General features: G+C 41.7%; 1 protein-coding gene across 2 annotated transcripts in view; it reads right to left on the bottom strand.

Annotated features, from left to right (window-relative positions):
• Positions 1 to 7861: 7861 nt before the first annotated feature.
• The window catches only part of SOS1 (SOS Ras/Rac guanine nucleotide exchange factor 1), a 49027-nt gene continuing 45020 nt past the window's right edge, over positions 7862 to 11868 (bottom strand). For both annotated transcript variants that reach the window (XM_021717595.1, XM_008068138.2), the window contains 2 exons: positions 10406 to 10524; positions 7862 to 9470 (listed from right to left, as the gene is read on the bottom strand). In XM_021717595.1, the coding sequence (XP_021573270.1) occupies positions 8979 to 9470; positions 10406 to 10524 (611 nt within the window). In that variant the 3' untranslated portion in view covers positions 7862 to 8978. The remainder of the gene's footprint in view (positions 9471 to 10405; positions 10525 to 11868) is intronic.

Here is an 11868-nt window from a genome sequence, read left to right on the forward strand (position 1 = left end):
CAGCAGATTTTTTGATTTATTGTAGAGATGAGGTCTCGCTGCCCAGGCGGGTCTTGAACCCGCGGGCTCAGGCAATCTACTCACCTTAGCCTCCCAAAGGCGCGGGATTACAGGCTGAGCCACCGAGCCCGGCTGCACCCTGCCTATTTTTATATTCTTAATCATCTGTGACCTTTACTATCTTATACAGTAAGATTTTGAATAAAAAAGAGACATATGCACAGGATCAGTGCCCTTTATAAACCGTAAAGTCGACTGAGTATTCCAGATACTCAGTTGCATGCACTTAGAAAGATGACAAATTGAATGTCCTACATTCAGTTGTATAAGAAAATTAAGTCTAGTCTTCAGACTAAACTTGCTCCTGAAACATCACCATTAGCAACCTTCTTCCTGAGCTTGAAACCATCATACTTCAGAGTGGTTGGGAGTCTCTCCTCCAGGGAGCTGACAGAAGGCGTGAGGGCGGCACTCACGGCATCAGCCCTGGTTTTCATGACATGGGGGCCCGTAGGTTCTCAGGGTGGGGATGGGTTGGGAGAAAAAGGAAGGCTGAGACACCGTTTTTTAAAAAGGGACATGGATTAAAAGAAAGTTGGGAAAACTGGCGGAGACCTGTATATCTCAAGGAGAAAAAACAAAGTTTGTGTGACACTAGACCTGAGTTTTAACAAGAACATAAAGATAGGAATTTAGGTAATGCTCAAAACACCTTTTTGGGAAGTTGTTAGATGTTCAAAGTAGTCACAGATTTCATCCCCAAACAAATAACTTGTTTTCCAAAATCTGTTGTTTCCCAAGAGCATCTTTAAGTGCATGTCATTATTAGTCATCCATACTTGCTCCTTATCATTTGTATCCTTCTTGCCCTTCCTTTCAGACTTACTAACATTAAATGTGAGTTCTCAGCGGCACAGGGACATGCGTGGTTTCCTCCTCATGTATGCAAGTCCATCTTCCGTGTCCTCAAGCCGAGGACAGTAGCTCTACTGTCAGGACAACTGGTGAATGCCATCTGGGCTTGTGTCTCCGCGGGATGTCTCTGCTTACTATGTCCCACCCCAATCATGGTCACATTTTCTTTTTCAACTGGAGCAAACCCTTCAGCATACAAACATGCTCTTATTTTTCCCATCCTTAAAGCAAAAGAAATCCTCTCTGACTGTTCGGGCAGTTCCTTGCTTCCCCTTATCATAAAACTTGAGAGGAAACAGCTCCTGCACCTCTCTCGCCATTCTTTATTAAGCTCACGAGACCCAGGCTTTTGCCCACATCACTCCCCGCCTTGTGTCGAGATTACCAGTGACGTCACGCCCACATTCCCAAAGGAATGATCCATCTTCAGTCATCTGACTTTCCCTGCCAAGGAGGATTTGACTGGCTGATGATCACGTCCTCCTTCTGAAGTAATTTCTTTACTGGGCCTCCAGGACATAACACATTCCTGGTTTTCACTTGGCTGCACTGGCAGTCTCTTCTTGGTTTATTTGCTGGTTTCCCTTTTCCTGCTTCTCTCTCTGTTTTCCATTTTAGAGACGAGATCTTGCTAGGTTGCCAGGCTTGAGTGCAGATTCACAGGTGCGAGCATAGCTCACTGCAGCCTCAAACTTTTGGGGGCTCAGGCGGTCCTCCCATCTCAGCCTCCTAAGTAGCTCGACCTCCAGTCACATGCAACTTTGCAGGACTCTTCTTCCTCTTTCAATGTCAGAATGCCCCAGAGTTCTCCTTTGCTTAGATTTCTGCTTCTTTCCAGTTGATACTCACTTCCTTTGTTGTTCAGTCTGCTGGCTTCAAGATATGATCTTTACGAAATTGACTTCCAGTTGTCATCTTTAGCCTGGACCACTCTCCCAAACTCCAGACCAGCCTCTCCAACTGCCTCTTTGACACCTCTTTGACCTGTCTCATATATTTACTGAGCTTAATGTGGTCTACTTCACCCATGTCTTCCCACCTCAGTTAACAAAACTTTATCCTTCCATTTGCTCTGGCCAAAAGCCTGAAGACACCCTTGACAATTCTGTTTTTCTCACACTCTGCACCTAGTCTATCAGCAAGTTGGCTCTTTCAAATATACCCAGACTCTGACTTCTACCACCTCCACTGCCATCATTCTGGTCCAAACCACTTGCTCTTGGGCTAGCCGCCCTGTTCCCACCATTTAGCCCTAGCCATTCTCGGCAGGGCAGCCAGAGCCATCCTGTTAGAAGTAAATCAGATCACGTCACTTGACACTTCTCTGCTCAAACCTCCTAAGGACTCTGTTTCCCTCAAAGCAGTCCAAATCATAACAAGGGCTTTTAAAGGCTTAGGTGACCTGGACCGTTCAACTTCTGATGCCATCTCCTTCTATCCCACTCAGGTTTATTCTTCCCTAGGCACAAGCAACCTCGCTGTTCCTCAGATATACCCAGTATGCTCCTGCCTCTGGGCCTCGGAACGGACTGTTCCCTGGGATGTGGCGTATCTTCTCCCAGATACGTTCCAACACACCTCTCTTCATGTCACCTTCTCTGTGATGCCGACTTCTGACCATGCAGTGTAAATGTCACCTCCCCTGCCCCCACATTCCCAGTTACCATATCCTTTTTTGTTCATAAGTTACAACATTCTAACACACAGTATACCTGTTTATTATGCTTGTTACTTACGGTCTGCGTCTCCTCACCAGATTATAAAAGCCATGATGTTTTGTTCATTGCCATATTCCTAATATCAGTACTATACCTGGAACAATAAATATTTGTTGAATGTTGTCTAGTCAGACGGGCCCTTATCAAATATGTATAACCTAAGGTCACTCAAAATCAAGTGATGATAAACAGCAAAGGAAGACAGACAGTAAGGAATCCAATTATGGGGTCTTCTAGATAAACAACCAACCTCTAAAAAGAGATTTAAAAGCAGGTAAACTCATCACTTTAGTTACCGTTTGATAAGCTTTGACTCTGAGAAAGGCGTTGTGCTTTATACATAGTACTTTTAAACCTCAGACCCAAATAGTAGATCTGCTACCCTCCTTGTAACTGCTGAGAAACAGACTCAGATTAGTTAAATAACTCCTCAAAAGTCACTAATATAATAAGGAGTGGAACTGCAGTGTGAACACAGATATGATTCCAAAGCACCTGCTTGCTTTATGTGGTCACATCGATTCTTCCTTTTCTTGATGAGTAACTAGGGTAGAGAAATTAGCTTCTAAATGGGCTATACTTTTTCTTGCCTCCAGTAAGAATCAAGAATCCTAAAATGCTAAAATGGCCATCAACTACTTCTTTGGAATTGAACTCTATCAAAGCCCTCCTTGCCTGTGGAGGCCACGTGTATCTATCTGTAAAAAGGCAGGCTTAGCTGTGGCTGTACCACAGACAAGTGCCCTGAATCTGTGGTGATCCAACAGGATTAAAATAAGCAAAAAAGCAAATCACTTGGTTAAAATGCAAAAGTGACATTTCAGAAGCAAATTCAGAATCAAGTTAAACTGACAATGTTAACATTGTTTTCCTGTAGCTGTGAAATTGATTACCTAGAATACCTCAATAATCCATGCTTGGATTTCATGTTGTCTACCAAATGAATTTGTATAAATCAAGGATAGCATGTCTTTAAACTAATTACTTTGAGATATTCCTGAAAACAGTCCTCCAAAGACTAGGGACCAAAGTGGAGTAGGTGTCCTCCATCACCGACAGCCATGTGACGTTGGCCAAGTCATCTCACTTCTCCAGGTCTCGCTTGCCTTTTTAAATAGGGGGATTGGCTCTCTAAGGATTCGTCAGTGTTTGTTTTGGAGTCTCACTCTGTGGCCCAGGCTGGATTACAGTGGCACAATCATGTCTTACCGCAGTCTCGACCTCCTGGGTTTAGGCGATCCTTCCGCCTCAGCCTCCCAAGTAGCTGTGTACAACCACGCCCAGCTAAGTTTTCTATCTTTTTTTTTTTTTCTGTAGAAAGGAGGTCTTGCTATGTTGCCCAGGCTGGTCTCGAACTCCTGGACTCAAGTGATCTTTCCGGCTCAGCCTCCCAAAGTGCTGGGATTCCAGGTGTGAGCCACCATGCTCTGCCCAGATTCATCAACTTTTACATTCTAGTTCATCTTGATTGACCTCACATTTGCGTTAATTCTTTACTTGAAACCTTAAACGTGTCTTTTCATGCAAGCTAAGCTTTGAGGGAATTGCTAAAGGTCAAGCTGTCTCATTCCAGCAGGTCTCAGCAAAAGCTGCCTGTCAGAGAAGTGTGACCTCTTAAAACTCTTGCGGAATACACATGCCTGTCTTCTGAAAGCATCCAGGTGACTCTCAAGACCACTATGAATGACTAATTCTCATCCCAAGGGCCTCCCACTCACTACGCCTATAGGATTTGACACATAAGGAAATATGGAACTTCTTTTATCCTTTTATAATGACTTGACCCAGGAAAAAGTGTCTCCAAAGTCAGACCATGGCAAAATGCAAAACATTCCTATTTGGCAGGCAGAGCTAACTGAGGATCACTAACGACTTGAACAGTATTCCTTCTAAAACAAACACATGCAAAATAATACACTTGTGGGCTATGTAAGGCATTTTTCTTTATTATTTTTCAGTTTATCTTAGTAATGCCGGAAAAACAACAGCCATTATTTTCACTTTAAATGCAAACCAAACACTGCTGCACACAGAATACAAAGATCACCTGCGGACAAGTTAGGTACAAAGGCCGAGTCAGATGTCGAGACCACACTTTGTTCTTACATCAAGTAAGACTGACAGCAATTTTTTGACATTATTTTAGCAAATAACCGTGCTACTAAACAAAGGCAAATACACATATATACACAAACACGTCTCAACTAAAATTATACATGTCACTTTGACAAACAAATTCTCTGGTGGCTTCACCAGATATTTGCACCCCAGAGTCCCCTGCCCTAATCCCGCCCCCAAATGCTGACTTGATCTGAAGAAAACAATTAGAGATGTTCTTAATTAAAGGCACATTTGGCAGCTACTCAAAGTGGCATGCATCTGGCACAGGTGCTCTCCCTAAGCCACACCGCCTGTACCTTCCATCCGTTAAGCGTTTGTTCTTTGAGTGGTAGTCCAATATGACCCACTTGCAGCTAACTTGCTTTATAATTCTGCAGCAATTGGCTACTTAATGCACTATTTTCATTAAAGGCAAAAGGGAAATTTGCTCACAGTCGACAGAAAATGCACTTTACGGTGTCAAAAATGGAAAATAAGGCATGAAATTTACAAAACAAGTTACAAGTGCTTTTGCTGTTTAGATTTATTGTATAGACTTCATGCTTCTTAAGTAGAGCTCAAAGTATTTCACTGGCTCATGTATAAGGAATTTAGAAATGATCTTAAAAGTTCATAGTGAGATGTTTCAAAAGAGAAAAGTGTTGAATAAATAAAACCATCATGTTCCCTTAAAAATAATTTTACTGCATAATTCTCTTTCAGCCAAACCAATATTAACCTTTTGATGTTTATTTACTGGTAAAGATTGATGTGCAATACAACAGGACCTACTTGTACAGTCACATAATACAGGTTAAAAGAATGTGTGAACTATCTACAGCAGCAGAATACCAAGAAATATATGTTTCTTTCTAAATCTGGTGGAACAAAAAGGTTTTCCTCACTATGTACAACACTAATGAATTGGGTCACCTCCCATTTATTTTGCTGAGCCACTTAAAGATCTGAATTTAAGCTGTCATATTAAAAGACAAACAATGAAAAACAAGATTAAAGTAAGCTAAGCTTGAGAATTAAGATCCTCATCATAAATACCAGCTAATTTTTGGCTTATGTAAGGTAATTTTTGATTTATGAAGAAAAACCATTAGGAATTTAGAACCATGACATGGCCTCCAGCTGACACACTACTTGTTCACTAGACTTTTCTGTGGATTGTAGCCTTAGTGTGGCATGCTCTTTGCTAAATTCAGAGCCATTAAAGCATCCTTGAATTGTTAGAGAATAGTAACCCACTAAACGTATAACTTGATGCCAATAACCTTTAATTAAGCAAACTTTTAATGTTGATATATTTCTTGATCATTTGTAGTCTTAAAATACATTTGGAGGACTGGGAAGAGTACATAGCTTCAATCTTTTAATAAATTTAGAAACCTATTTTTTTTTTTAAATCTGTTCCTGTTTTAAAAAGTGCTTACATGTGAAAAGCTTGCCTTTCTATTTATATTGGTTACCAGCCCACTACATAAATTCAGCCTTGAAATATTTTCATTTTGTGATTCAAAGATAATGAAACATTTGGGAACATTTCCATTTCTAAAAGAAATGTTCCACATTTTGGAACATGGTTAACAAAAAGTCATGCTGCACTGACTCCTTTGTAATGTCCTAGATTCAAAAGCAGAATTTTGAAATGATGCAGTTATCTTTTCTGCCACTTCTTGTCCCTGATTAAGTATATTTTAGTTACTACAAAGGAAACATTTGTCAACTGGTTAATGTTTCACATTGAGAAGGCAAGGATACGGTTTTCTCACCTCCACCTAAGGACATCCAAATTGGAATTTTTAAAGTCAGTTACCACTGCAGAAAATATTTTTACCCAAATGTCACACTTCAGAATAAAAATATCCTCTATTCACGATGCATATAAAACTGTTGCACAGTGAAGTGGTCTCCTAGAACACGGGATAGAAGAATGGTTCCCTTTGGGAGAAATATTAGAACCCCAAATCTGAGTTTTTCCTCTTTATAGGATCAGGAAGGTTGAAAAGGGGTCATCACCTTGCTGAAGACTAACACACTAGCTGGAGAGATACTGAATGGGCTCCAATGTGACTTTTCTCAGGTTCTCATTTGAAGTGGGGGTGGGGCAATACAAAAGCAATCAATAAGTCATAAAAAGGAAAGTCCCAGGGACAATGAAGTCGGCCAAACAAAGTCATGGAAGATTCTGGAATGTGTAGCATGATTAATTGTAGCAGCACTAGTAAGCATGCTTAGGTAAATAATGTTGCATGGTCTCATGGACAATTTGCATCCAAGAAGGGATGTGAAGTTAATGTTTTAGGACACTTTTAAAAGGGAAATCATTTTCTAAAGAGAAAAATGGCTATCATAACAGGAATGGCACAGATATTAAACAAAAAGAACTCAACTCAAATAAATAAGGAAAGATAGGACAGACTGCTTAATGATGGTGCAATTAACATACTTTCTGGTCTTAAAGGATCATGTACTGTACTGTCGTGATGTACATTTAATGCTCTAATAAATATCACAGGAAATTATTAAAGTACTAGGTTTCCACCATGTTGCAGCACTTCTAAAAATGTCTCTAATGGCGTGGTTAACAGAATTGCTGAAATGTTACTTCATTATCAGAAGACACATGCAGATACTGATGAACTGATGACTCTCTAAGGATGCAATTCTGCACATTTCACAGACATCCTAGTGGAGGTTAAGAAAATGTTTTCTCTTCAACAAGATGCATGCATTTCAGTCACAGTATTTGTTAGACTCAGAAGAGCAGTCCATAGGCTTAAGGAATAATCCACATTAAGATAGTAATGATGCAGGTAGATGTTCTGGTATGAATAGTTCTGATAGAGCAGAAGACTTCAAGCAAGGCAGAATGTTCAATATAAACCTTAACCAACTGTATACACGTTGTGTAGGAACTTAAAAAACGAAGTTCTGCTTAAGACATACCCACCCTATTCTAACCAAGTATTTTCCTACATGCCCAACTGCGACTTTAGATCATTCTTTAAGATCAATACATATATATCCAGAACTGGAGACCAGGGCGTACCACGAGACGTGCGTTTATGCTTAGTGTTTTTGTGTGTTTCTCAACTGAAAGAAATAAGAATCGACCATTTTCTCCATATAATAATTTAATATATGCCAGCCAAACAAAGTATTTGTATCTTTATTTAATTAAATTAAAACAGACCTGCCAGGTATATTATATAACATTCACTATATACACATGACTTAGGCAATGCAAGGTAATTCTGGGTATGCCGGTTACCCAGCTACTAGTAACACATGAGTGGTGTCAGGGAGGCCCAGCAAGTGCTTCTTTCCTCATCACGTGCCTGCGTTTCCATGGTGCGGTTAGAGGACAGCTATGAGCCATGGCATGGATGACCAGTAAACCTTTGTAGGAGACAGGGAGAATGACAATCTAGCAGAGATTAACAGTCTCCTAGATGCAAACAGTATACTTGACAGTTACATTTAAAAAAAAGTTCTTCTGTCACGTTAATGACACAAAACTTCTCTTGTTTGAAGGCAACACCACCACATTTTGTTTGGGTGTGTGGGGTAGGAGGGGGGAATGCTCTTAAAATTGGTATAATTATTCTTTAAAAAAAAAACAACAAAAAAGTACCTCTTTGGTGAAGCCTCGGTACCCATTCGAGTCACTGTAATAATCTGTAAACAGGACTGTAGTACAGTGCTGGGCCTTGATTGTGACAAGGTCAGGTACCACAGCCTTTCCTCACAGTCCTTTGAGTGATTTTTTAAGAAAATATTCTAAAGTAGAAGAGTAAAGCAAAGGAAAACAAAGGAGGATATTAAGATCCCTGTTTAAGATTTTTTTAAAAGTGCATAATATTTTGAGTTACAAAAAACTGTCATCACGTGGGCCTGCTGGACACTAGACTGTGTTTTCCATCCCTTTAACGATAAAGATCACTTCACAAAAGAGGACTCCTGCCTATTGGCCGGAAAACGTCCCGTGACGCGATTTTCAGGTGCAATCAGTCGTCCAGTTCCTCTCGATCAGTCTTTCCGTACTCGCAACCGGAACACCATTTCATCGGATAGTCACGTTCAGGTTAAAATTCATGGTCTCACACTGCGTCTTGACGCAGAGTCCTTAGTGTTTGGAGTTCTCCTCTAGCTCCTCAGTGCTGGCACACTCAGTGCATCCATCGCCAGCAATGGATCTGGGCTGGGACCACACACGTCCCGGGACAGAGGCGCTCAGGAGGAGTGGGCATTCTCCAGCAGGGGCGGGCCGTCTCTGTGCATGGAGGGGTGCGTGTGCTCCCTTTTGTAAGTTTTTGGAGGGAGTTTGGGGATATGCTGAGAAGTGCTCTGCCGCGGAGGAACGGGCGGCCCGGCCACGGCGTGGAGCTCCACGTCCTGCGCTAGTGGTGGTGACGGCAGGTGCCTTCTCGTGCCGTGAGGAGACGGCGTCTGGGGAGGAGGCGGTGTGAAGGGGGAGGGGCTGTTGGGGAAGAAGGCGTTGCCGTGGTCGCTTTTTTTGCCCAAGGGGGGAGGCTGGAGATGTAGTGGTGAGCTGGAGAAAACGTCGGGTGTCCTCACGGGCTCTCGTGGCGGCAGCAAGGGGGGGCTCTCAGGAGGGTCTGAGAGAGAGGTCCGGTCTGAGATGGAGTAGCGCGGCGAATAGGCTTTTGACGTGGGCTGCCTGGGAGGGATGGCGGGGGGGCTGTCCAAGTGCTTAGACATAATCTAACAGAGGAAACGAAGAAGAAAGCACACACTCATTACTAAAGTACTTTACGTAGCACCCTGCATGTGAAGAGTGGAGTTGGGGTTCTCAGACACGCTGCTGGCAGGACGCGGGTGTGGCTGGGGATTCTGGCACAGGCTTTTAACCGGGAGCCTCTGCCAATTCGTAGAACACGATTTGCCCAAGTTTTCACCCTCGGTTTTCCTCTCGAAACGTTGTTTACAACTGCTTGCCTATCGCTCAGGCTAACGCGAGCGTGCTTCCGACTCAGCCTAGGTTACCTCTTGGTTTCAGTGCCAGATGACCTCTCTACCAAACGCCCCATGAAGCTCCGCGCGGAGTGGCTGCTTTCGGGTGCTCTGCCCTCTGCCCAGCTTAAGAATCAGTGAATTCAGTTACCAGCTGCCCCCCCACAATGAAAACAAGTGGGAAAAAACAGCTATTTTGAGCCTCTAGGGTCTTTTCCAACCCAGAATTTTCATGAAAACTTCATCGAAAAGCAGGGCAGATTCTCTGCGAAGGGCTCAGATGAGGTATTTTTAGCTTATGCTAAGACAGTTTCACTTATAATGTGCCTTCATCCAAGGCATCAGCTCTCTCTCTCTCAGCTCTCTCTCTCTCTTTCTGTCTCTCTGTTTTCAAAGAACTGCTTGAGGTTAAGTTACTCTCAGTTTATAGGCTGAACCTTGTTTTCTTCCTTTACAATACCCATTCTTTAAGTTCACCAGGATTTTGAAAACATACCCAAAAGCTGCCTAGAAAAGAAACAAACGTTACTGCATGCTAAATCCATGTTGAATCCTTGTTTAAACTTTTAAGCCCAGATACTCTGAAATGCTAGCCCGTCCCAGCAAGAACTCAGCTAGACATAAGCAACTTATCACAACGTAACTGTAATGGTTCCAATTTCTAGATAACCGATTTTCTACTTTACCTTCGATGGCGAAGACTCTGCTGGGGCAGATTCTGGTCGTCTTCGAGGAGGAACAGGAGGGGGGACGGGCACATCATCGGTGCCCTTGGTTAGGCTGATAGATGACACTGAAGCAGATCCTGTAGGATGTTCAATTTTTTGAGAGTTCACAGCAACTTTATTCATGTCATTTACTAAGATTGAACAGGCTTAGCTGGAAATTGCTTATATTTAAGAAAAGAAATGTGAAGTGCCACAAGCAGCTCAGTAAACCAATACCTGATGGTATCTCATATATTAAAGCAAACTGCTATAAAAGCATGCAGACATTTTTAGCAGAAATTTTAGAAAAAGCTACTTAAAATACTCTGTTATTTTGCTTGAACAAAACATATTCCCCCTGTTTATTACTGGAATTTTAATTGGGTTTGATTCGCAGATGCCTGGGAGAGATAGCAAATTAGGGAAAGTCTCTGTTATGGTCATTTTTAAACTTTGTGATGGGCTAATTTTTTTCTTTGACTTTTATGAGTACAGGATTTCCCTGCCCTTCTAGGAGAGTCCCTGGGAACAGTTCCTGGTCATAACCACTCTCTCCAGTATCTCTCCCAGCAATTCTCTCAAAGGATGACGGGAAGAATCTAGTATGTGGGGAGGGGCTTCCCTCGTTTTGCAGAGGTATAGGTTCTCCCAGGCCATAAGCAAAATCAGGGTCATCATTCTCTCTATAATTGTGAGGGAGCTGTCAAGACAACCGAAGCAGCCCTGGTAACACTAAAATCTGGTGAACCTGACTTAAGAGTAAGTTGGTGAACTGGCACAAGAAGGGTAAGGAAAGCCTCTAATTGGAACCCATTTTACAGACATTTATGGTGACAAGGACATAGGGTAGGCATGTAAATAATGACATTTGGTAGACAACACTTATGTAAGTTATTAGCTAGTCTATGAATCCGGTAAAATGATATAAAAAAACTGAAGGAAATAATCATTCAAAATTATACTTGGCAGGTTTTTTTCCCTTTTAAGCATTAAGTTTTTTGTCAATTAAATGTTATAACAACAGAGACCTTAAAGGAAGTATTTTGTGTACTGATATTATTCAAATGATCAACATTTTGATCACCTACCTTTTTTCTTATGAGACTATATACAGTTAATTTAGTTTATAACTAATGTTTTTCATTGCACACATTTTGAAATCACTTGTATGAAAGAACAGCAAAAAGATTAATCTATTAGCTTAAAATAATTGAATTTAGTGAATTGTTAGTTTATGTTAAAATTAAAAGCAAATAGCTACAGTGGAACTTTGTTTATCAGTTAATATTTATGCTACAATTTTTTTTTTTTTTTTTTTGAGTTGGAGTCTCACTCTGTCGCCCAGACTGGAGTGCAGTGGCCGCTCCCGGCCACCACAGCCTCGACCTGCTGGGCTCTGGCGATCCTTCCGCCTCAGCCTTCCAAGTAGCCGGAACTACAGG

Source organism: Carlito syrichta, unplaced genomic scaffold, assembly GCF_000164805.1.
Source record: "Carlito syrichta isolate Samal-C Ts95f unplaced genomic scaffold, Tarsius_syrichta-2.0.1 Scaffold309881, whole genome shotgun sequence".
Taxonomy (NCBI): domain Eukaryota; kingdom Metazoa; phylum Chordata; class Mammalia; order Primates; family Tarsiidae; genus Carlito; species Carlito syrichta.